Source organism: Ailuropoda melanoleuca, chromosome 15 (genome assembly GCF_002007445.2).
Source record: "Ailuropoda melanoleuca isolate Jingjing chromosome 15, ASM200744v2, whole genome shotgun sequence".
In the NCBI taxonomy this organism is placed as follows: Eukaryota; Metazoa; Chordata; class Mammalia; order Carnivora; family Ursidae; genus Ailuropoda; species Ailuropoda melanoleuca.
Window position 1 is genome coordinate 79,373,898 of NC_048232.1, and position 25,816 is coordinate 79,399,713.

The following is a 25,816-nucleotide window of genomic DNA, read 5'->3' on the forward strand; positions in this document are numbered from 1 at the left end:
GATTTTATTTATTTATTCAACAGAGATAGAGACAGGCAGCGAGAGAGGGAACACAAGCAGGGGGAGTGGGAGAGGAAGAAGCAGGCTCATAGCGGAGGAGCCCGATGTGGGGCTCGATCCCGCAACGCCGGGATCATGCCCTGAGCCGAAGGCAGACGCTCAACCGCTGTGCCACCCAGGCGCCCCGGGAAAGGATTTTTATTTGAAAAATAGTTTATATTTCTAGACTCTTTTTAAAAAAGATTTTATTTATTAATTTGACAGAGAGAGAGCGAGCACAAGCAAGGGGAGCGGCAGGCAGAGGCCGAAGCAGTCTCCCCGCTGAGACGCTCTTATTTAGGGACATTAAATATCTAGCTGTACAACGTGAAAACCACTACTGGGAAAATCTTAAATCTCCTCTTTAATTTTACGGGGAGTATAGAATGGGACTGGGTAGCAAGGCCACTCCCTGGGGTCCCGGAGAGAGACACACCAGCCTTTGCTAAGGGTGTGAAGGCTCATAATCATAAATTCATTCATTCATTCATTCGTTCGTTCGTTTGTTCGACAGATTTTAATTAACTGAGGCCCGTGACAGGGGCCCAGGACTTAAGGTTGAGTGTTTCCAGACTTGTCTGCAAGTTGGAATCACCTGGGGAAATTCAACAACTACTGATGAGTGGGTGGGTCCCATGTGTCCCCAGGGACTGGGATTTCCTTGATCGGGGGTATGACCTGGACTTTGGGAGTTTTAACAGCTCTCCCAGTAATCCCATTGTCCAGCCGAGGTTGGGAACACTGTTTTAGGGTGGGAGGTGTTCTTACTCCACTGCATCAGTGCACTTTTTACTCCTTGGGTAGTTTTTCTTGCTCTTTAATAAGTGGGGGCAGATTTGGGGGGTAAACTACGAAACACTAGGATTCATATCCTAAAGGGTCTTGCCCGTCTCCCCCCGCCCCTGCCTGTCATGGACTACAAGCTTAGGCCAGGTCATCTTGAGAAAGGACACAGTCTCTGCTCTAACGACCCTGGGGACCCAGCAAGGGGACAGACCCCAGATAAGCCACTAACGAGGTCAACGGTAGGACGCAAGGATAGCAGGGTACTGGGGGAGCCCCTGACAGGTGCACCTACTCCTAGGGGGTGGGCAGGCGGCGGGGGGAGAGAAGCCGGGGCTTCTGGGCTTGTGTCTCTGCCAGGCACCTCGCCGAGCTCGGTGTGCACACTGGCCGTGTGCACTTGCAGCTGAAGGGGCCCTCCGTTAAGTTGGTCGATGCGCAAATACTCACTGAGCACGTCTGTGCCCGACAGCGCACCAGACCCGGCCGCTCATGAGACACATAAACACCGAGGGTGGGAAGTGAGAGCACTACCTCTGCCAGCCCCGGCATGTCTAGACGCCCAGGTGAACCTTCTAGAAGATCCCAATTATGCCACAGAAGTGAGTAAACTACTCCTTTTCCCTTTCTGCCCGACCTGGTGCAGCTGCCTCCAGGGAACCTTGGTTTAGCAGAGGCAAAATACGAGCCTTCTACTAGGAAAACTCAGGGTAGGGAAATTTCTGCTTGCAACGATCTACTGACGACAGAAGGAAGACCTGCTGTGGCCCGTGATAATCCCTGGGGACTCCAGAAACGCCGGAGTGGGCAGGGAACTTTGTGAAGAGACAGGATTTTCTGTGCATACACATGGGGTTGGAGGCCAAGGAAGCCTAAATATTGGTGCTAATTTAATGAGGTTGGGTCACATTTAGAACACCTCTTTTCCAAATTGTATATAACTACATAGTAGCTTTAGAATTAAAACTTTTTTTTTAAAGATTTTATTTATTTATTTGACAGAGAGAGACAGCCAGCGAGAGAGGGAACACAAGCAGGGGGAGTGGGAGAGGAAGAAGCAGGCTCTCAGTGGAGCAGGGAGCCCGATGTGGGGCTCGAACCCAGGACTCTGGGATCATGTCCTGAGCTGAAGGCAGACGCTTAACGACTGAGCCACCCAGATGCCCCTAGAATTAAAAATTTTTAAAAAAAGATTTATTTGAGAGAGAGAGGGGAGAGAGCGCATGCACGCAAGCAGGGGAAGGGGCAGAGGGGGAGAGGGAAAGAATCTCAAGCAGACTCTGCACTGAGCACGGAGCCTGACACGGGTCTGGATCTCACGACCCTGAGCTCCTGACCTGAGCTGAAACCAAGAGCCTAACCGACTGAGCCATCCAGGCGGCCCTAGAATAAAAACTTTAAAAATCCCTTTATTTTAAAATTAACTCTGCTCGGGGTGCCTGGCTGGCTCAGTCGGTACAGCATCAAACTCTTGATCTCAGGGTTGCAAGTTCGAGCCCCACTTTGGGTGTAGAGAGTACTGCAAATGAAATCCTAAAAATAAAATAAAAAAAAAATAAAATAAAACTATGCTCTGCAACTCCCCCACCCCCTTCCCACCCCGCCCCTCCCCCTGCCCTCATTAGCCTGGGCTCAGGGAGTCTTTGGCCTACGGTCTATTGCTCACACCTAGGTTTGACCTCCATCCCAGCGCCCTGCAAGAAGCAGTCAGAGATTTGCGAAAGGCCGTTACTGAAAGTTATCGCTTCATGCGCAGAATTGATAGTTGTGAAAAACGCGACACCATTCACGTGGTCCAGCGCTAGGAGCCTGGTCCAAGACAACTATTCATCCACTCGAGAGAACATTATGTACCTATCCAAACGGTGTTCACGAGAACAGGTCATTGAATTGGCACGGAAGACGTCTATTCTTCCAAGTTAGGTGAGAAAAGAAGGATGAACATTGTATATGCACTTTCTCACCTCGAATCTAAGCGGGGGAGGCTTAGCGAGGCCTCACAACAGCCGCCTCTATCTGGAGCGGATTTCCCTATGTTTTCCTTCTTTCCATCTGTCTCTAGTTGTCAAGTTTTCTGTGATGTGGACTACTTGTTTTATGAAATGGAAAGTAGGTAATAAGTATCAACATCAAAATAACAGATTTTTAAAAAAAGAGGACCAACCCATAGTCTGCGGGTCTTAATTTAGTTTCTTAAATCACTTGACTGAACACAGCCTTCTCCTCTCCACTGAATGAAGCCATCGTGGGAGGAGAAGGAAAGTGTTTTCTGGGAAGACTGTCCTCATGACATTGGCAATGGCTGAAAACCCAGGAAGTCTAAATTTTTGGGGTTTTTGGACCCAATCCCAATGTGTGTGTGTATGTGTGTGTGACCAGCATGGTAAAGTGGCAAATGCTGGACCGTTCTGCCATCAGAAAACTCTAGGCTGACCTGACTGATTTATGAACTCCTTTTACAGAAGTTGACCAACCCCCAGCAAGACTGGCTAAGACGGGAGCAAACCAGGAAGAATTCTCGCAACTGTGCAGAAGGGACCGGGAGCAAAGGAAAGTAATCTCTGCGAGGACACACCCCGAGATGTCACCCCATTCATCGTACTTACATTTGTGAGCACGTGACCCATGAAGAGACGCGCTTGCTCGGGAAGGAAGTCACCTGCCTTTCTCTCTATCCAATTAGCATATTCCATTCAACTTACCTGCTGACCCCTGGTCCTTAAACGTGCCCAACCCCCAAGCCGTTGGGCGGCAGATCTGAGGCTTGTTTGGCTGCATCTTGAATAAATTCTTTCCTCGATGCACAGTCCGTGTCTCAGCGATTGGCTTTGCTGTGCACTAGATAGAACTCGGGTTCGGTCACGCGCGTGTATGCACTGGGGAGGCTTCCGCACACCCACCAGCAATTCCGTGACACCAGCAGCGGTCCAAGAATTCAGCTCAATTCTAACACCATCTACTGGGAAGGCAGCATCACATCCCACAGGTGAAGGCTCGGCCCCAGAAGCCACCCTCCACTTCAGAGGCCAGTCTCGCCCCCAGTTTATTACCCGTGCATCTGACCGCCTGGCTGTCAATCAGAGGTTCCCACAACCCCCTCCTCAGATTCGAGTCATTTGCTACAGCAGCTCACAGAACTCAAGAAAACCCATTTATTCACAAGATTACCGATTTATTACAAAGGAAATTAAAGACTATGAATCGACAGCCAGATGAAGAGATACAGAGGGCAAGGACCTGAACAAAGGAGCTTCTGTCCTTGCCGAGGTTTGGGGCCCAGCACGGGGGCACGTGAAAGTGTTCTGGCTCCCTGCCCTGGAAGCTCTGTGAACCCTCTCCTTTCTGGGGTTTTATGGAGGCTTCATTACAGAGGCACGATTGATTAACTAACTCCTTGGCCATTGGTTGATTCAACCTTTAGCCTCTCACCGCTCCCAGGAAATCAAGGGGTGAGACTGAAAGTTCCAACCCTCTGTTCATGGTTGGTTCTGCTGGCAACCAGCCCCCACCCTTAGGAGTTTCCCAAAGTCACCTCATGAACAGAACCCCAGCTGCGGTGGACTCACCACACACTGTAGACTAGCAAGACACTCTTTTCACCTCAAAGGCTCTGAAGTGTTTTCAGGAATTAAGGATGAGAGAACAAAGATTATAACGTAAGGTGTACCCACTTCTCTCATCACTCAGGAAATTCCAAGGTTTTTGGGAGCTATGAGTCAGGAACTGTGGATGAAGACCAAATATATATGAAAAATATGTTTTGGTCATCCTAACGAATGACCAAATATATATATTTCTTATAAATCACAGCTCTGCTCCTATGTAGCCTCCAACCTGTTCATCCATCCATCTCACCTATCCATCTGTCCACCATCCATCCATCTACTCATCCATGCATCACCCATCCACCCACCCACCTATCCATCCATCCATCCATCCATCCATCCATCCATCCATCTACCTATCCATGCACCACCTATCTACCCACCCCCACGCCCCCATCCATCCACCCACCTATCCATCCATCCATTCGTCTATGTCATCTGTTCATCTGTCCATCCATCCATCTGTCCATCCACCATCCACCCATCCACCCACTCAGATACTTATTGAATACCTACCATGTGAAAGGCATTTTTCTAGGCAGTTGGGGTAGAGCAGGGAACAAAACACATCCCTACCTTTTTGGGGTTTATTGTTTCATGGTGGTGGTGCGGGAGGCAGGCAAGAAACACAATAAAGAAGTAAATCATACAGTATAATATAAAGTAATGGATGTGAGGGAGAAAAATCTGGGAAGGAGGATACAGAGTGTAGGGTGGGGTCAGAAAGCAATTTTCAATAAGATCATCAGGGAAAACCTCTGAGAAGCTTTTGTCTAAGCAAAGACATGAAGGTGGTGAGGGAGCCAGCCAAGAAGATATCTGGGAGAAGAGCATTCCAGACCGAGGGACAGCAAAGGTGACACAGGTGGCAGGTTTAAGGAGCTGCAAAGAGGCTGTGGGCCAGGAGCAGAGTAATGGCTTGGGGAACTTGAGGGGAGGATAGGAGATGAGGTCAGAAAGGCAACTGGAGGCCACAGGGAACAGTGTTTTATAGGCTTTGGTAAGATTTGGCTTTTACTGAGTGAGATGGGAAAACATTAGGAGGTTTCAAGCAGGGGGGGTGACATTATCTTAGATTTTTTTTAAAAAAGATTTTATTTATTCATTTGACAGAGAGACAGAGAGAGCATAAGCAAGGGGAGAGGCAGAGGGAGAGGTTAGAAGCAGAGTCCCTGCTGAGCTAGGAGCCTGATGCGGGGCTCCATCCCAGGACCTGGAGATCATGACCTGAGCTGAAGGCAGATGCTTAACCATCTGAGGCACCCAGGCCCTCCAATCTGTCTTAGATTTTAACAGCATCACCCTGACTGTTGTGTGGGGAAGAGACCATAGGGGCAAGGCTATCACAGGGATACCAGTTAGCAAGTTACTGAAACAATCCTTGGGAGGGTGGATAGTGACTTGAAGCAGTGTGGTAGCCATAGATGTGGTGAGAAATATCAGATCCTGGACCCTATTCTGAAGGTAGAGCCCACAGGATTTGCTCATGGATTGGATGTGTGGTGTGAGAGAAAAAGAAGAGCCAGAGTGATGCCAAGGATTTAGCCTGAACAACAGGTCATTACCTAAAATAGGTGGGTTTTGTGGAGGTGGGAGTGTAGGGCAAGATCAAGTGCTCAGTTTGGACAAGTTAAGTTTGAGATACCCAACAGACAAGCAAGTGGAGATGGTGGGTAGATGGTGAGACATGTAAATCTAGATTCAGGATGCTGGATCTCCAACAACAAATTGGTCAGAGATACAAATTTGTAAATAGATGATATTTAAAATCGTAGGAGTGGATAAGGTCATCAAAGACTCAAGTGTATGCACAAAAGAGTAAACATACAGGTCAGTGAGCTGGGGCCCCCTGACTTGAAGAGGATGGGGAGAAGTGGAGGAACCGTCAAAGGAGACAGAGAAGGAGCAGCTGAAAAAGTCGGAGGGGAACCAGGAGTGGGGTGTCCAGGGAGCCAAGTGAAGAAAGCCTCAAGGACAATGAGCCCTGATCTGATTTAGCCACATGGATGCCATCGGTGGCCTTGACAAGAGCAGTTATGAGGGAGTGGTAGAGGACCAAAGCTTGACTGGGGAGGGTTTAAGAGAAGGAAGAAGGAAACTGGAGACAAAATATAGACAAAGATTTGAGTTTTACTAGAGAGTCTTCCAGAAAAATGGGGCAATCGGGGTGGGGTGGGGAAGCAGGGAGTGAGGTCAAGAAAGGAAATTACATTTTTTAAGGTAGAAGAAATGCTGGGGCACCTGGGTGGCCCAGTTGGTTAAGTGTCTGACTCTTGGTTTTGGCTCAGGTCGTGATTTCAGGGTCTTGAGGTCCGTGCTCAGCACGGAGTCTGCTTAAGATTCTCTCTTCCTCTCCCGCTGCCCCTCCTCCCCTCTAAAAACAAATAACTAAATAAATCTTAAAAAAAAAAAAAGAAATACGAACATGGTTTTGTGATGGTGGGGATGACCCAATACTGAAGAGATGGCAGCGCCAGTGCCCAGTGTCTGCCCCTTACTCTCTCAGCTCCTGGGTGCCCATGTTGGACTGCAAGCTGGACTGGAACGTTGTTTCTAGAAAAGTCTAGACTTTTAAAGGCAATGCCAGGGGGCCCAGAGGCAAAAGGGAGGGCGGGCCAGGAGCGAAGCAGTGAGCAGGGTGCCTCGTGCAGAGGGAACCGTCAGGGAATTTTCCTCGTCAAGGGAGCTTTCTGGGTGGGGAGGAGGAGGAGACAGGGATGATCTTTCGCTCTCTTTCAGCTTGGGTTCCTCATTATTGATTCGAAGCCCGGAAAGATGATGGTCTGAGGCCAGGACAGTAGGGCGCCCTCCAGGCCTGACTCTGGAGTTTAGAATTTTGCTCACGGAAACAGAAGGCTTCCGTGGAGACGGAACGGGAGAGAACCTGAGAACCAGTGTGTTCTGGAAGAGGGATCTGGCCAACGTGTACAGAGCCATGGCCCCAGCACACAGCTGCTCACTGACTGAGACAGACCGGCTGCCTCCTTCCCTGCGTTTCCGGAAAAATCATAGGCATTATTTCTTAGAGGAGTTTTAGAGTAAAGCTGAGTGAAAGTACAGGGTTGCCACCTGCCTCCTCTCCCTACCCACACAAGCGTGCTGCTTCTGTGCCCCCGGGCCAGGCAGCACGGAGACGCCAATGCCAGGCTTCCTAAGCGAGCTTTTCTGTTTTCTGTCTCTTGGGAGACCTTTGGAAGTCTCCAGCTTTTGAGGAGATGGCAGGATCCCAAATCATTTAGTGTGGAGGCTTCCAGCCAGGGTGCAGGCCAGCATCGTGTTCCTCCTCACACAATCCCGAGGCCCAGGCCTTCCCCGGGGCCAGCTGGGCCAGAAGCTCCGGGCATGCAGCCGGGGGCTGTAAGTGGGGCTTCTGGTTTGCAGGTCTGGGTGGGATCTGCCAGGGCCCGGCCTAGAACCGGATCGGGTGGTTTCCAAAACTGATGGGTCATTTTCCTGACAAGCCCCTGGGTGGTGCTGGGTTTTGATAGCACCTGGTCAAAGTGTTGGTACGATTGCCCTCCCGAGGCTTCTTTACAGGCCTCAGTGGGTGCAAAGGCCTATTACTGACCGAGGAGGAGAGGGAACTTTGCTCCAAGGGGAAGACGGAGCACTTGGGTGGGAGTGCATGACCCGACTGTCCTCCGCCCCGGGACCGAGCATCCGTCCAGGCCTGGTTTTCACCTGGACAGATAAGTTCTGTTGTCAACACGAGGGATGGGCGCTTCAGCCTGGGGAGGGACTCCACGGACTACCCGGTCTATCGGAACATTCTGTGCATAGGGGCGCTGTGGGGGGACAGGCAGAGACTTGACTGAGAGCACACAGCCGGCTATGGCCAAGAGAAACGGAAGCCTGGGTGGGTCTCCTTGCACTTGAGTCTGCTCTTCAAACCAAAACCCATGACCTTGGAGGCTGAGGGTACAGTCCCGGCCCCTCACAGTGGAGGAGCAGAAATGGGGGCCGGAGGCTGGGGGCCAGCTTTCTGGCCCTCATCTTAAAGTCACTTTGTGTTTTACGTAAAATCTTTGGGGAGTCAGTGTGTGATCCCCAGAAGCAGACACTGTGCCCACGCCTGCCGCATCCCTGGCTGTGTTCCAGACCCTTTCTGTGGCACCTTCAGTGTAGTTCCTATGATGGGCGCAGGTGCCCAGCAAGGCGGGAGACGACCCTCGTTCCCTGCCCCCTGGAAGCTTGGTCTGGCGGGAGAAAGGACGCATGCACAATTCCCGCACAGAAACTTCCAGCTTCTGTGGGATTAACGGATGCTGCACACCTGGGCTGAGCCTGGAGCAAAGAATAGCTTCACAGTTAAAGTCTGTCGAGCAGAAAGAATGGTGGGAGTGGGAGGGGGTCAAGCCACCCAGATAAACCAGGTCAAGAACCCGCTGTGTGCTAACAACGAGTTGGCCCTGGGAGGCGGTCTGTCCGGTCCCGGGCGAGCGCCTACTTGGCGGGACGCAGAGCTCAGAAGTGCTTGGCCTGAGAAGCCGGGGGCTGGGACAGTTCCTGGGAGCAAAGAGGGAGAGAGGTCAAGAGGTGATGTTTGAAAGTCAAGGGCAAGTTCATCTGGAGGGTAGAGAGGGGCCAAGGCAACCAGAAAGGGAGGCACGGCTTGTGCGGGAGGGAGCAGCCCTGGCAGCGGGGCAGAGGACGCACAGGGGCCAGGTGGGCAAGGGAAGCCTTGAGCGCCGGGTTAAGGAATTTGTATTTCAGACTCTGCAAAATGGCAATTTCTCCAGGATTTGGAGGCAAAGGATGATAGGCTCCCATTTATTTTAGGAGAATCCAGGCCAAAGCGTGGAGGACTAGCTGGCTAGTGGAGGAAGGGGCTGGAGGCAGGGGTCAGGCCGTTCTACGTTCCTGATGCGCCAGGGCCCTGGGCTACAGGGGTGCGTGAGGCTGCCTGCCCCCTTCCCTCCCAGAGCTTACCTTCTAATAACTGGCATTCAACGCAAGGAGTGAGAAGCAAGAAAGGCAAATGCATGAATGAGCGAGCTGACTTGAGGTCATCTCAGAGTGGTTAAGTGCTAGAAGGAGGTCAAGTAGGGTGCCAGGGCAGAGGGGGCTCTCATAAAACAGACCGAGAATGGCCACGTGCCCGAGACGAAGGTGGGGGGGACCCCCTCCCTCTGGAGAGATTTCTCTTCCTTTCCTCCTCTGGGTCGATTTCCCGCCTGAGGGAACACGGGCTGTGGGGGGACAAGGCGGATTTCAAGCCTAGTGAATTTCAGGGGCTGTGGGACCTGCAGCAGGGGTGAGTCCAGACTTCAGGGCAGGAGAGTGGGGGCGCGGGGCTGAGTCAGGCGCAGGGAGTGGAAACGGAGGGCAAATTTTCCGGAGCGGAGGGGCCCGGGCCGGGGGTTTGCGGGCTGGGTGGAGGAGGAGGGCCCTCCCGCAGGCACGGGGACAGCCAGGCGCAGGCTGCAGCCGGCTCCAGGGTTTCTCCAGGACGTCTCACAGAGAAGGGCCAGCGACAGCAGAGCTCCGAGGTCACAGGGCGCAGACTCAGAGCTGGACTGGCTGCGTGTGGATCCTTGGTAGGCCACGTCCTACTCGGGTGACTTAGGGCTGAAGGGATGTCATCCCTCTGCTACGCAGCTTTCTCAGCTTAAACGGGGAGTCACAACAGATCTGGGCTTTGACTTCTCCCTCAGAAGCTAAGGTGGTCCGTGGACGGTTTCCTGCGTTCTGGTACTGTGCGTGGAGGGAGAGGTGACAGGAGCCCGGATGGACACTGTGGGTCTGTGCTGTAGCTGATGGATGCTGAGGGACCCCTCCGTCCCAGCTTGCTCTCCGTCCTGGGGGCCCCCTCGTTCCTCATGGGCACTTGCTGCAGACACGCCTCGAGCCATGGGCTGGGAGAAGAGCAGTCAGGGCGCTGCTCCTGTGACATACTCAGCAAGAAGGGGGGCCACGGGAGACCCGGGAGGAGGAAGATGGAGCAGATAGTGTGGACGGCTCTCAACTGCACTCTGCAAGTGCGGCTGTCCCCCAGGGTGACGACATACAGGAAGGCGGGGGGAAACTGTGTCTCACTTCATGCAGAACTTTGAAAAAAGGAACTTAACAGGTACCTGCAGACTGCTCACATGTGCGGGGCACTGGCCGGAGCACGGTGAACTCGGCGGTTTGGAGATCCAGGTGCCCAGGCCGGGCTGGGGCCCTGGAGCTGAGCAGGGGGCGGTCTGTACAGACATACGGGGGACAGCAGCTAAGGAGAGGAGGCAGGACGCACTGGCTGGCCCGGGGGCAGCAGAGGAGACCTCGCCCCTCTTGGTGAAGCACATGAAGGGTCAGAGAACAGCGGGCCATCAGGTAAGGGCCAGGGAAGGACATCCACCTGCTGTCCGCCAGAAGGGGTGGCTGCAGGGTCCTAGCGGGAGAAGCCAGCAGACTGCAGTGGGGTGAAGAGCAAGTCAATGGAGTCAGCGGGCAGAGACTTATTCGTGTTGGAGAGGACCTGGGATCTTGGGGCGTTGTTTTTAAAATGTGTTAAAGGTGTAAGCACGTTTAAATGCTGGAGGGACTGACACGTAGGAAGTGAAAGGTTGACCCTGCAGGAGGGTGCAACACAGCAAGGTCCCTGGAAGGATGGGGTGCGAGCACAGGTGGGGTCAGCTCACGGGGTGAAGACTGTCTCTTGAGTAGCACAGGAGAGGGGAGAAGGAAGGGGCAGGAAATCAGGTGGTGTCTGGAATTAGTAGCATTCTTTCAGGCATCCCCTGGGCAGTGACGACCTCCAGCTCCTCCATGAAGTGGAAAGCCAGGTGACCTGAGAGCCCAGCGAAAGGCACTGAAGACTTCTGGAGAATTCTGGAGCTTGAGGGGTGGGCGGAAGGGTGGTCACTGGCAGGGAAACCAGTGCAGGGGGGTAGGTGAGAAGGCCTGAATAGGAGAAGGGCCATGAGGACCCCACAGTTAGGAGCACAAAGCCTGGGCGGCCAGGAGCCAGGGGGTCACCAGTGACAGGGGCAGCGAGGCAGGAAGGTCAAGTGGCTGGATGGGGAGGGGGGAGGCTAGGAGGCCAGGAGAGCGCGAAGGCTGAAAGGAGGTCAGCAACAGAAGCACAAAACCAGCTTCTGCCAAGCCTGGACGAATCCAGACAGGCTCTCACACGGTGCCAGCCTCTGGCCTCATCTACCCCCCAGCTCAGAACGACCCTGAGTGCCCTCCATTTAAGAAGTGTTGCGCTTTGCCTCCTCCTTCCTCTATCTTTAGAAGTCAAATCCAAGGTGTAGCTTTTGAGCCTCAGAAGGGAGGCACCAGGGATCGCGCCATCAACACACACACAGGCCAAAGGATGGTGTTTCTCTCTTTTATTTAAAAACAGTGCTTCATTACCATTTGCAAAGGCAGAGGCAGTGCTCCTCCTTCGCTTAGAGTTTATAAAAGCCAGCAACATGGTCAATAATTTATACACAGGGATAGTAATACAAACAAATCAGGAATCAAAGCTAAAACTCCAACTACTCCGACCTTCACAATTCCAGCTACTTGGTAATAGGAGTGACCCGATGAATACTGTATGGTCTGAAAGCTACTATACAATATGGTTCTTAACGAGAAGGGGAGGGAGTTAGAGACTGTCACAAAGCCCTGGGGTGCTTCTCTGGAGTTCTCAGGGAAACAGGACCCTGGGCAAGCAGCTCGGGTGTCCTAGGAAGGGACTCTGGGGGTGGGGAGAGAAGGCGAGGTGGTCAATTATACAAGCATCCCATGGGATGCCCCCATGCCCCAAAGGTACCTGTTTTGCCATGGCAATGGGAGGGGGCCGGAGAAGCTGCATGTCGCATGTTGGGATGGTCCCGTCCCTGCCATGGGGAGTGGGGAGAAGAGGCGAGGTTCTGTGGCGTTTTTAGCCTTGCAAAGATTTGGACTGAAAAGCTCAGAGACGCAGGTAGGTCAGCCTGTCAGGGACAAGTCAACTCCACCGGCCCTGTCGGCACTTTGCAGCCCTAGCTTACGTGTGTCAAGCCCCAGGTTTGCTCCAGCTATTCACAAGCAGAATTAAAACACAAGGGAAAAAAAAAACCAATTCATATCCCTTAGGGAAAAAAAGATCAATTCATCACTCGATATATAATACAGCCAAAACGAGCTGCCAAAACAAGCACGCACACACGGAAATACTGTGAACAGAAAAATACAAGAAAATGCCTAAGCTGGGAGTCTCGATGGGGTACAGACGTTGCTTAAAGCACTTAGCAGTCCCCAGAAAAACCAAACCAAAAGTCATTTTTTAAAAAGTCAAAAACGCATGTACCCCCTGGGAAGCTGGCATTGGTAACCGGGGGCAGGGGGCGGGGAGAGGAAAGAGAATTGACGTTCCCTTTTTGCTCGCCAGTGTGGCCGCGCCCTCGCCACACCGGCCGAGTGTGACTGCCAGCGAGTGGCTCGGGCCCCCGGCTGGCAGTCTCCTTAAAGGCAAGGTTTGAGTTTTGGCTGATGAGCCGTTCTCTCGGTTACCAATCCCTGCCAACCAGCACTACCATGGCTGAATTGATCTACCGTTTTCCTGAGTAAACTGTAACTGGCTACAGTTCCGGTAACGTGGTAAGAACAGCGACTACAGCCAACGTGGGGAACTTGAGGCATCCCCTCCGCCCTCGGCTCCTCATTCCTAGTGCATCTGATTCAGGAACGGGAGAACTTGCCGTAGTCTGGTCTATAAGCCTTAGGTTAGAGACAGGAGCCAGGGACTCCCCCGCACTCACGAAACCAGAGGGCACGCACTGGCTTAGGACACCCAGAGCCTACTTGGAAAGGGCCCTGCTTCATGCTCTAGCTCTTGGATGGCTATTGCCTGGTTGTTCAGTAAAGCAAGTATGGAGGAAGTGCACAGGAAAAGGGAAATGGAGGGAAGAGGCTTTTGGACAGTAACATTACCAAAAAGAGAAAAAAAATTAGCGTTTTACGTAACAGAATCAAGTCTCACTGGTGTGTACTACAAATGGTCAGACATTTTCAAGAGCATGACAAAATAAAAACACACAAATTTACGTCTGGTGTTCACCTTGCCCACTAGCCTTTTTTCCTATCTTAAAACAGTGCAAACAGGTAACTTCTGCTTTTTAAAACACCACTACCCCTTCCCCACCCCCCAAAGTCCCTTTCTTCCTATCACCGGGGCTGGGGGGGGGTCTGCAATTCTGCAGATGTTACTGTGCTAGAGGTTGTGAGCAGCAGAGAAGGCTGGACTTGGTGAGAGGGGGGCGCGAGCAGTCTCCCTCCCCGCGCCTGGCTGGCGCGCCTTCCAGAGGGGCCCCGGCTTGGCCCTGTCCTCCTGTCCGAGGGAAACGGGGTTATGAAGCCCTTCTGGCAGATGCTCGGGGTGGCTTCCACCCCAAGTTTACACCTCCCTCCCACCTGGAAGCTAAGCGCCTGGTGATGCGGGTGATGCCACCTATGTGTCCGCTCCGTCGCTAGGAACGGTAAGCTAAAGTAAGAGCAGTTCAGCCCCTGAGGAGTCAGACTTTTGAGGAAAAGCTGCTACCACTGGCTTCTATTGAATCATCCCCATAGCTCCCCTTAAACTAAGAGGTGAGCCCCAGTCCCATTCTTTTTTCAAGGAAAACTAACATTGGCTCAATCCCACCTGTGGCTGTCGGAGGATGGTGGTGATGGGAAGTTCGGGAAAACCTGAGAGCCTTAGAAACGATGAGTCACAACGGCTGAGCCGGGTTCCGGGTTCCCGGGCGCTGAACCACAGAACACAAGGGATTCCGAAAAGACCTAAGGGCAGCTCTCTGGGCTGAAAGAGGGTTAGGAGATAAAGGTTTTCACTAGCAGTCTCTTTAAAGGAGCCCGGCTTCTAGAAGTAAGACGCTAAGTACAGGAGCCCACGTCATGAGCTACAGTAAAGCTGTCGGAATCATTCACGTGCCATGACTCAGCGTCGGTGTTTTTTGGGATCATCAACCAGCATCCTCCAATGAACCCACAGATGCCAAACTCTCTCCCGACTCTGTTTCCTAGTCCAGTGGGAACCAGAGCCGGGAGCGGACAAGCACTGTGCTCTGAGGAACTTGGCTGTATGGAGTCTCAGAGTTCACAAGGTGATGGGGAGGCCGCTACGATCTCATCTGGGTGCTCACAAGAGCTCCCATCTCAGTGCTGACGCCGAGGAGCAGAGGCCCTTGAGCGACAGCGGAAGGCTGCTCAGCCTTCCTCAGAAAAGGGAGCTGGAGGAAGCCGTATTACAACCACCCCTGGAAACGCAGCAGGATGCACAGAGCTCGCCTACGGAGGCCTCAGCCAGACCAGCTGAACTGAAATGCAGTGAAGGTAGCCCAGGCTGGAGCTTCTGCCTCTTCTAAAAGGGCAGCGAGGGCTGCCTTCTCTACCTTCCCACCATCCTTGTCTCTTTCTTGGAAAAAAGAAGAGAAAATTACTGAACTCATTCCCCTATTCTCCTCCCCTGCGACAGACACAACCATTTAAAATTTGGCCTTGTCTCCACTGAGCAGTGGCTTGCCGTTTCTATGAATGGCCCCTATTTGAACATGACATGAAATTTGTTTCTTTAGTGAGTAAAAGCTCTCCCTCAAAACAAAAGCAAAAGAAAAGAAAAAAATTCCTCCCTGCCCCTATTCCCTAGAACTGTGAAAGCCCCACATCCCATACCCCTTCCTCTAACTAAAATATTTATATACATAGAACAAAAATTGTCTTAACAGCAACGAACCAAACTTTGGCTTGGGGAGGGGAACCCTTAAAAATGGCCAATGGCCCTGGGCAGTTTGGTGTCCCCTATTCCATGTACTCCTCCCCGGAATCATAACATTGCATCGAGGCCTCTAGCTTCCTTGATGTCTCCCCTCGTTTCAGGGACAGCCTCTCCCCTGGTCATCAGGAGAGAGGGGGTTCCACAGGGGGAGAGGACAGGTATTTTACACAACAGGCCAGTCCCTCCCGGATAGATCACTCTGCTTACAAAGAATGCTTGATGCTGTCATATGTCAGTCATTTTAATTCAGGGACATGAATCAGTTATCAGTCAAGAACATGTGTGGAGGCAAGAGTAAAAAAAAAAAAAACCAAAAAACAAAACAACAAAACAAACGGAAAACAAACCCATAACAAACCGGAAGCTCCATGTCTCTGAATTACTCCCTTTAGCAGCTATCCCTTGGGTGAGAGGTCACCCTAGTACCAATGTGAATAGACCAGGGAGCCAAACAGACTGTGCTTTTCTGTTTTCTAATGCCTTCATTTTGGAAATGCTGCAGGACCCCTGCCTTTACCATTAACAGCTAATAGCTAGAAGAGAAACACCTTCTCCCCTACCTTGTCAGTATGTATAAAATCAAAGCTGGGAGCCATAGCAGTGTCTCACTGCTGTGGTCACCACACGACTCTTTCTGGCAACAGGTGAGATCGTTGCCAGGTCACATACCCTCCTTCCACTAGAGGAGGGGAGGAACCTCAGGGGCTCTGGATTTTATGTCCTGTAGTGTTCACGTATGCCAGGTGGCCAAATGCTCGGCTGGGTGTCTTTGGAGGATAATGAGAAGCCGGGCGGAGCGGCCACGCAGAACTCAAGACCATGGACAGAGAAGTGGCTCACAGAATGCTCCGGAAGATGGAAATTCCTATGGCTTTGGAGCTGGTCAGTACAAAGTGCCTTTGCCTGCCCGTACATGCCACGATCACCGCAAACTTCCAGGGACAGCCGCCCCGGGACTTGGTGCTTTATCTTTTGCCAACACTCTTCATAGGTTTCATACCTTGTACTGACCTCCTGATGCAAGAGAAAGCAAAGGACTATCAGAGCCCTGCCAGACATCACCCGATATCCCTTTTCTCTTCTTTACCCTTTTCACTGGCTCCCAACACTTCATACTTCTAACCCTCACGCCGGGAAATCTGGTCGCTGGCTATTTATTCTCCTGTCCCTCGGTCCTAAATTCCTGACTCTTGAGGACTTGGGAACAAGGAGTTCATAGAAGGACAGATGAGCTAAGCTGTGGTTCAGAGAAAGGGGAAGAACCCCAGCAGGAATGCTAGGATCTCAGGAAAGAAAAGAATGATCTTTGTCTCACTCCAGAGTTCATTCTGAGATCGGTTACCTAATGAGGTGTTTATTATCCACAGTCTGAGAGCATTTTGGAAATATTAATACTATAATTCCAAAAACGATGCCAACTGTCTCAGGCTGTGCAGGTAAGATGATTGTAAGAAGAATGGAGAAGACAGGAGGGAAGAGGAGAGGAAAGTGTTTTTTTAATCCTCCTGTGTTGCACGCACAAACTCCTGTCATCTATCAGCTTGTGGATTCCAGCCATCGCCAATCAGAATTGCCTGCCGAAGACCAGAAACTCAGAAGACTAGAAGAATACCCTGCTGCAGAAAGATCTCCACTTCTGCTTGTTCCCCCAGCCACTCAGCACCGGATACACTTTGGTAGCTCTGTCTGCTGATTTCTGATCACATGCATTCATCAGCTCCTACGGTCTCCCCTTCCTCATTAACTGCCTCTTCCGTGATTGACAGAATAAGCTAAGCACGGACATACAGACATGGAAATGCATTATTTTTTTTTTTTTTACCACAGTTAAAAAAAAAAAAGAAAAAAATGCACAATCTTTGGAACAAAAGAATTAAAGGCAGAAATGTAAAGGAAAAATACATATTCAAAGAACATAGTGAGGTATAAAAAAGTATTCTCTCTTTTTTTGTGTTTGTTTGTTTGTTTGTTTGTTTTTCCTCTTCATCTTGCTATAGAGTTCCTCTACTAGTAAATATTGCAATAGCCAGGCCTCATGAACTGGGGGGCTGTCCCATTTGCAGGGTCTCACGTCACTTCAGTAGGGGGCAAATCGGCTGTAGCCACCTCGGTATAAACTCGCCTGCAGTAATTAAAGACATAAAAATAATTAAAAGGTTGATGAGAGAAGCACTGAAAATGGAGGAAAAGGTCCTGAAAAGGGATGTGGGAAAACAGCGTCTTTCGAAGCTGTAAAGCCACGGTAAGAAGCCAGCTAGTACAGTGAAGTCAGGAAGCTGACTTCTGCCTCTAAGACGCTTCTGGAGAATATCAGGAAGAGAGTATGACAACGCTTCGTTTCATTCTTTACATCAATTAGCACAGAAGGGAAGCTCAACACAGCTTAAAACCAGGTCTGCAAACAGTCTGACGTTTAAAAGCACGAGAGTTTGTTTACCTTGATCCCATCACCAAGATGGTGAGCTGAAGCAGCTAGCTGACTTTACCTTCGTCCACGTCACCTGTCCGTGGGGAAGAGGCCCCTCTGACCACCGGCTGTCAAGCACCGCAGGATTCAAGCCGGAGTCAACCTTCCGACCCATCAAGTCTAGCTCCTCTATCATCTAGAACATGTGCCAATGAGGCTGCCTGTGGACATGGCTGAGTTTATTTCTATCTATCTCTCTGGAGTTTTAACTGGGCTTTGTTCCTTTATCGGGATAGGACTTGTAGCTTTTTGGCACATAAAATCTCACGAACTTCCGCCACTGTCCATCTTGTCTGTCTCTACTTCCATTCCACACCTACGTTCCCTTAGGACCCTGTTACTTCCTCCCACAAATCTTCGAATCAGCAGAAACTGAGTGTGAGAAATGACGGGCACGCTCACACTCCCCTAAGTCTGACACTGCAGTTACCACTCCGCCTCCCCGTCAAACGCCTCCGTCCACATTCCCAGGCTGCTGCCCGGCTGAGAACATGGGGGTTGCTGCTGCAGAACAGCCCATCTCTGCTGCGGCCCGGAGGTGTCCAGGCCGACACAAAAAGACTGCCGCGAGGATTCTGGTGTGGTTGGAGGGGCCTGGGGGTGGGGGTGGGGAGTTATTCTAGATGAGCTCTATGGACCTTTCCTACACTTCCAGGAAAATACCCTACTTTGCCACAAATGTTAATGATAAAAAAATGACTGTAAGGCATTCACTTGGTGACTTCCAGCACTAATGTCAGAAGGCTCAGGAATGGCACGGACAGCCTTTGGTGTCTGCATCTGAAACTAATGTCCATTTTTTGAAAAGCTTACTGTGAAAGCTGGAGAGTCTCATGCCCCTACATCTTCCCTAACACCTATCAATTAAACCAAGCCACCGGCATGCATCCAACAGCTGAGCCAATACAAAACGTCAACCTGTTCCCTTCTTCCTCTCCCGTGTGATGCTGTTACTCAGGGCAGACTGTCACTACTCATTCCTCCCTGCCCTTCACCAGGACAAGCAGCTCGCACTACAACACACAGACAAAGAAGGTGATGTGAACCTTCCAGACGGTCCTCTGCGGCTTCTGGACTTCGGCAATGGAAGAAGGGCTGAATTTATTACCTCTCTAGATCTTTTGGAATCTGTAGGTCAGTTAAAAGGAGTCAAGTGGTTAAGGAAAAAAAGGGTACACACAATACTCACCACAGCGCCCACTCCATAGCTAGCGGCAGGGGCAAGGGCATGGTAGGGGTCGGCCGTGTACACCCTGCCATAGCTGCAAAGAAGAAATACGATCAGGGAGATCAAGCCAAGGCTGTGCTCTACGAGGACGAGAGGGTTTACTGTGCTACACACTTAGGGGTCACTCGGTCTTGGAATGTTATTGGGGCACTTTCTCCTTCTCCTCCCAAATGCAGTAACTCTGAGAAACTCTCAAGAACCGCTATACAACGGGAAAGAAAGGAGTCGGGGATGAGGAAGAGGGAGAGTGGGGTCAAAGCCAGAAAGGGACGAGGAGAGTACGCAAGCAGGGCGCCGCAGCCCCCGCCCGCAGAAATCCTGCGCAGGGCCATCCCAGCAGTGGGGACGGGAGGGAGGCGGGCGCACGTACCCGTCGCTGTAGGCAGCGGCTGCGGCGGCGGCGGCTGTGGCCGCAGTTGCAGTCGCGGGCTGGGCGTATCTGTAGGCTGCGTATCCGCCCTACAGGAGAGAAGAGAACTGACTTTACAGATCCCTCTCCCCCCAGGGCCAGACGAACACACGCCCACCCACACGCAGACGTACGCGCACAATGACACGGGGACAGACACAAACACAGACACACACGTGGGAGGAGAATGTTTCAAACTGCCTCGGTCTGCATGTCATCGTTTCTCTGGCAGAGAATGAAGCTCCACCCGGTGCCCGGATGTGCTTTCCAATTTGGGATGGTAACAAAAGTGAGCTAGCTCTTTTCTAGGACCTATTCTCAGATTTAAGAAAGGAAGAGATGATTTCAGATCTGTCGTACTTCACAGTCGTGGCTGGGACTTCCAACAGGGCAAATATGTGCAGGGAGTCAGGAGAACTTTACTTGACAGGGAATGCAAATGACAGAACCTAGAACATACTAAATTTGTGTGTGTTAACTTCAGATTCTCGGACGGACTCACTGCGGAGACTACGGCCGGTGTGTAATTGGAAGGTCCTCTACGGAGCTGTGCTCCACAGGCCTCGCACATTTGCCAACAGGCTACGATAACCAGGCAAGGTTTAGAAGGAAAACCCAGTGCAGATCAGGGGTTGGCAAACATCAATCTGTGGGCTGACGCAGCTTGCTACCTGCTTTTGGAAGCAGGTGTGAAAAGACCGTCTGGCTTCCAGAGCCGCAAATATTTACCACCTGGCCCTTCACAGAAAAAACCTGCCAGCTCTGATCAACGTTTCAGACTCAGACAAATCCCGTTACAAACGGCCGAGGACCCTGCAGTGGGACTCACCTAGGTGAGGAAGCCCTCCCTCCACGCCCCGGGCATTTAACTGCATTTATTCTCCTCTCCCAAAAGATTCGGAGATTCTTACACTCCAGTCTCATAGCAGGCTCTGGAGCTCTTCTGCCAATGGGCCCAATATCCTCTCAGTCCTGGAGACTTTTAGACTGCCATGTCCTGTTTCTTCCCTTCAGTTTAGGGGAACTAAATATCCTTTCACTGTCAGGGTGAATCATATGTACCCCCATTAAGTATTTCAAAGATAATCACAAAAGAAGTGCCACGTGAGACAGGCTATTTTAAAAGTGGCGAGCCCTGTGTTTTTCTCTTCTTTACTCTTCTAGAATTCATCTATTTCACCTAAACCCAATTCACATGTGAATTTTTATGACCAACTTCTCCCTATCAGATAGAAATACGTTTAGCTGGTGCACTTAGACACCGTTTCATTTAGGCTTTCTCCAAGTGAACACACGCGTTATGGAGGAACGTTTACCCCTGCTCTCTAACGTGTGCTGCGTGAAGCCGTCCGGAGCAGCTTCAAATGGGCCCTGCAAGCATCCCTGACCGCACCTCAGCCGCCACGCACCACTCCTCTGAGTTCTTCCAGTGAATCGCTCGGCAAAGTAAACCTTTCTTTCTCAATTACAAATTCTTCCACAGATATCCATATAAATCAGAAGATTCTAATTAATATTACTCAAGCCTGACAATGAAATGGTAGAGGATAGAAACACGGCAGGAAGCACCCTCGGGGCCGCGTGTGATCAACACGTCCGCTCTGACATCCAGCCAGGTCTGCAGGAACGGGCAGGCCAGGCTGGTCCGGGCAAAGCTACGCACCGCAGGCTGCATCACACGCCCCGCCGTGTCCATGTCTGTAACTCCATCTACCTACACGTGTACACATTAGACATCAGCTGAAGGCTCTCTTTACCTTATTCCTTTTTTTCAACTTCTAAGGAGGACATAAAGCAGGAAAAACATTTGTTAAAGCAACAAGCTAATCTTTATAGTTGAATTTTAAGCTTTAAATGAACCTTTAAAGGCTCAATTTTTAACTACAGGTGATTCCATGAAGTTCAGGATTGAAGTTTGCCAGTGTGAAGTTTACAACAGGGCTGATTTTAATAAAAGTTCCTTGTAAACAAGGATAATGTGGTCAACAAGCAGTATGTGGTTTGTCTCCTTAGCATTCCTTCAAACACCAAAATAATCTTTAAAAATTTAATAAGTCAAGGTAATAAAAGCAGTTAAAGCCCAATTTATGTTTTCCTGAGCAAAACATTTTAAAAACTGAAGTTCTCTGCCATAGGGCAGACTATACATTGTCATTAAGGGATTCGGAGGCTCAAAAGTCCTGACCTGACTCTCAGAAAGTCTCAGTAAAGTCAGAGATACTGGGGATTCTATCAAATCATAGCTTTGAGCAAGTGCTGCACTAATTCTGGAAAAAGAGGTTCTGAATGAGGTTAGTGATAGAACCACTTCCCCTCACCTTCCTCAGCCTGTAAGAAGCCATCAGAACTGCAATGGTTTTGGGGGTAATGTTATTAACCACAATTCAAAATGGATCAGGCTGTGGGAAAGAAGCTTCCTTCCAAACCAGAAGGAGACGGGGAGACTCTAGCTGCAGTGGTTTCCTTCTAATATAAAGGAACTCAGACTTTGGAGTTTGAATTTGATGAGGTTCTTTGCTATTTAAATTCAGGAAAACAAATATTTTATTGCCAACAAAAGGCTTGAGAAGAATATTAGCATTAAGAAAAACTGTATTAATGTTTCTTTTTTAAGCTGGTAATATTTCAACATGACCACTCTCCTAATTACTTTGCAGTGATGCTGCAGAGAGGTCCTTTAAGGGGGGCTATGTTTAGGAGGGACAGATAATATTCTAATAAACTAATCTGGTCGTTCATTGGTGACTATTCCCAAATTAGAGAAGTTAAAATTGTATATCATGGATCTACTTCTCTCAGATGGTCTTACCAAAGCATTTCTGCTGCTGCTTTAAACAAAATATATCAAACACTGTAAGACAAAGAAAATTCAGATGTATTTATTTCTACTCCGGTTTCGGAGTGCATCAAACTTCCAGGCCAAGAAATTGTTTTCTCAACTTTCACCTCTACTAGCAAGTCTGAAATCTTTTCTAGAACATGAGAACAAAGTGCAGTTTGAAACACCAAGGTTTTCATTACTGTTTCTTAAGTTTTTCAAAAAGAACCAGGGTGGGGAAGGGAGTAGGAGAGACGGGGTTCAGGCGTGGGGGGGGATGGCGCCACATTTATTAATCACATTAAAAACTAAGCATGCCAACATCTGGAGCTAGAACAACCAGCAAAATCACCACGTTCAGACTCGTATTGGCTAACTCTATCTATCCCAGCATTCTCTTGGGACAGCGGTTTGCCCTAGGCTCTACCACAAGCTCGGTGAAGTACACAGCCTCAATTACTAGAGCGTGCAGCCACAACAACCTGCTATTACGGAAACAGTCAGTCACCACTTGAGTTAACATTCCAGACCCTAACGACTGGCCCGCCCCAGCCCAGAGAAAGAGTCAAGGTCGCCCACCCTCGCCCTGGCCCACACCACAATGTTAATAATTATAACAAGCAGTAACCCATCTGTTATATCAGAGAAGGGAACAGAGACTCCACTGAGAGATTTAGAGTGAGATGTTAACATGTCTTCAGCTGACTGCACAAACAAACAAACAAAAAAAAAAGAGGAGAAATAATTCATTTGGAGATATGAAGTCATGAAATAGCTGATGTGTCTTGCTTTTAACCATGCACTGATGCAAAACTGAAGCAACCATTAAGAATCAAAATTGAAAAGGACATATGTATTTACACACAATCAGACCTGTTGGATCTGACGCAGTTTGCAGACTCTATCTGTGTGTGATTTGAAATAAAACAAAAAATGGGGATTAGCATGGCCACAGCACACCCTAGTGTAGGAGGGCACACACGGACTGCTCTTTGGAACCCTGATGGCTGGATTCATTTAGCCATGGCTGAGCCTGGTCCAAATACACACGTGCCCCTTTAAAAGGATTCTTTTCTTATTCCTCTGTAATTCACTGTGAATGCCTCCGGAGTGTTCCCAACACTCCACCACTCCCCTAGGCACCCTTCCTAACCCTGCTAGTGTGGTTCGGTCCTGACCCGCAGCATGCGCTTGGGCGCCAGCCCGCAGGCAGCACCCGTCCATTCTGGCTCAGGGTTCTTCGGACGTAGTTCCTGGGCCTAAACGGTCTGTCTTTTCACATATCCATGACACATCCCTGCCTTCAACTTCCAGTTCTTTCCCAGGAAAGCACGGTTACCTTTAATATCCTTTTGTTGCTCAAGTCTCAGCTCTCCAGGATCCATCAACACCTGCTAGGGATTCTCTACTCCACTCTGAATCGATTTTATCATTTAATTAATTTTATAATGTTGCCACACTGACCACGGGACTTTTCTAAAACAGTTCTGTTTTAACCAGAACAAAATGGAAGGGTTCTACATATCCACCTCTCCCGTATCTGACCTTCATCTGCATTATCTATTAGCATGATCTCACAGGGGTAGATATTACCCTTGTCTTGATTTTAACCTAGCCATTAATTTTATTATATTTTTGTTTCAAATTTACATTAAAACAGGACTTTGGTGAGCATGTGATGTCAAGACACCTTCTTTCTACCTGGAAGACAGTGATGTTACGTGACACTGAGGAGAAAAGCGTGTATTTCAAGACCAGCAGACAAAGTGAGAGCTTGCTCCCTGCATGTGGTGTACAGATTTATAGAGCGAGGGGAGTGGGGGTGGGTGGGTGGAGAGAAAGGCAGGTGTGGTGCTTCAAATCCCTACAGGGAGCAAAGATCTAGCCCAAGGAGCTTGGCTTGAATGTTGTGCCTCTGGGCATCTCCACGGTTCTAACTCTTCCCTTCTCTCGCCGCCTCCCCACTCCAGCTGAGAGCAACGGCTCTAGGCTCTAGACCGACCCTGCAGGAGGGGCTCTTAGGAGACCATTTTCCTGTGGCAATACGGCACCCATGATTAAATGGGAGTTAACACAGACGTGAATACAAACACTTGGAATAATGAGAATATTGTTACTGTTTTTGACAGAGATCTACTTTGAAAAGTAGATATGAAAAGGTCTTTAAGAGAGGTATTTAAATTTTATTTTATTACTACTTAAAACTGGAGTGAAGAGAAGAACTGTCATGATCAATTTGTAATCTTCCACTTATGACTTCAATGGTAGATGAGAGATGATCTTTAATGACTCAAACCTCTCAAACACTCCACTATTTCACATCTCCCCAAATTAGTTCATTTCCCAAATCTCGCTGGGTAGGCACAAAAAGAAACCAGCTGAACTGTGACAGGCTGTCTGCCGTTCTCCCTCCCCAAGCATCCAGCTATGGGCAAACCTAACAGTGTATTATTATCCAAATGAACTCACTGACCTCGTTTTAAGGAGAAAGGCAAAGAGGGCAAGGGGAATACGTGTTTCAAGTTTTAGAGAACCGGTGGGTCTAGATTTTTAGGCAACTTCAAACTTAGGTAACAGCACGGTCCGATCAATACTATGGTCTCACTGTGGGGCCCAATCGGGGATTCAGGAATCCTGTCCGCATGGACTCGACTTCCTCCCTTTCCTCATTTCTTTCCCAGTGGAGAGAAAATGTCCCCACCTGCTAAGACCTCCAAGTCTAAAAGCCCAGTCTGAACACCATGGGTAAATGTGATTGACAAACTAAAAGAGGCGGCAGTGATAGGACAGTGCGTAGCGCGCGCCCAGCGTGGACAGCGGCAATGGGACAGGAGCACTTCATTTTGGAGGACGTGCCATCACGCATAGAACTTGACCGTGTGCTGCTGAGGAAGCAGGGCTTAGATCACACGCTCACAAGTCTCGGTTGTCCAAAAAAGCCTCTGTTCCCCTCTCTAACGTGGAGCTGGAATGGTTAGTATAATTCAATTTTTTCACTGCAATCCACAATCTGATTGATTGGCAGGTCACACTGGCACTCCTACCTGAGGTATTTTAGCGCTAATGATTGGTTCCTGTAAGACTATTCTATAACAGAACACAGGAAGAGCAGTTCAAAAAACACAGCTGTGGAAGGAAAACAATCATACAAAAAGCCCGCCAAGGGGCCCACCAGCCTTTTCTTTCCTTTGGATGCAAGCATGCTTTTCATAGGATAAGAATTAGGAGCAGTTTGTTATCCCTTTAAACAGTGAATTAGGGTAAACCACGCCCTTTCTACTGGTCAAGAAAAAGAGGGGCGGGGAGGACACACGATCTATCTGCTACACTCAAGGCTTCTCACTGGGGTCTCTTCCCACACTGCGGGCACAACTGCTAGATCAGTTCTCCAGAGAGGAAAGTGCCACAAAAGAAACAGAAAGGAAGCAAATGGCTAGCAGGGATTACGGACTAATAACAGAACAGGGAAAGAGACTAAAAAAAAAAAAAAAAACTCCACTAATTTAATTAGTATAACTTAAGACAAAATGGGCAGCGTAAACTCTTTTCCCTCATGACGTTTCTTCAAGCTCTCGTTCAGTGCACGTCGTGGAGTGGATAAACCCTCCACTCGTTCTACTGCTCATCTGTATTTCTGAGGAAACAAGGACTCAGTGTATGTGGACAGACTTCCACAGGCAGGAAAATGTACACAGAGAAGCAGAACAAACTCAAGGAAACACAGAGGGGTTTTGTGTGTGT

General features: G+C 49.8%; 2 protein-coding genes across 10 annotated transcripts in view; one reads left to right on the top strand and one right to left on the bottom strand.

Annotated features, from left to right (window-relative positions):
* Nucleotides 1-3,985, top strand: part of APOL5 (apolipoprotein L5) — a 33,711-nt gene extending 29,726 nt beyond the window's left edge. Inside the window, 1 exon segment of the mRNA XM_034643708.1 lies at nucleotides 3,285-3,985. Coding sequence (XP_034499599.1) covers nucleotides 3,285-3,380 — 96 coding nt within the window. The 3' untranslated portion in view covers nucleotides 3,381-3,985.
* Nucleotides 3,986-11,728: 7,743 nt separating this feature from the next.
* RBFOX2 (RNA binding fox-1 homolog 2) overlaps nucleotides 11,729-25,816 on the bottom strand; it is a 205,785-nt gene continuing 191,697 nt past the window's right edge. For 8 of the 9 annotated variants that reach the window (XM_034644174.1, XM_034644169.1, XM_034644170.1 and 5 more), the window contains 3 exons: nucleotides 19,219-19,307; nucleotides 18,810-18,882; nucleotides 11,729-17,275 (listed from right to left, as the gene is read on the bottom strand). In XM_034644174.1, the coding sequence (XP_034500065.1) occupies nucleotides 17,221-17,275; nucleotides 18,810-18,882; nucleotides 19,219-19,307 (217 nt within the window). In that variant the 3' untranslated portion in view covers nucleotides 11,729-17,220. Of the gene's footprint in view, nucleotides 17,276-18,809; nucleotides 18,883-19,218; nucleotides 19,308-25,119; nucleotides 25,163-25,816 lie in introns of those variants that run through there. The other variant, XM_034644173.1, reaches the window with a different exon arrangement.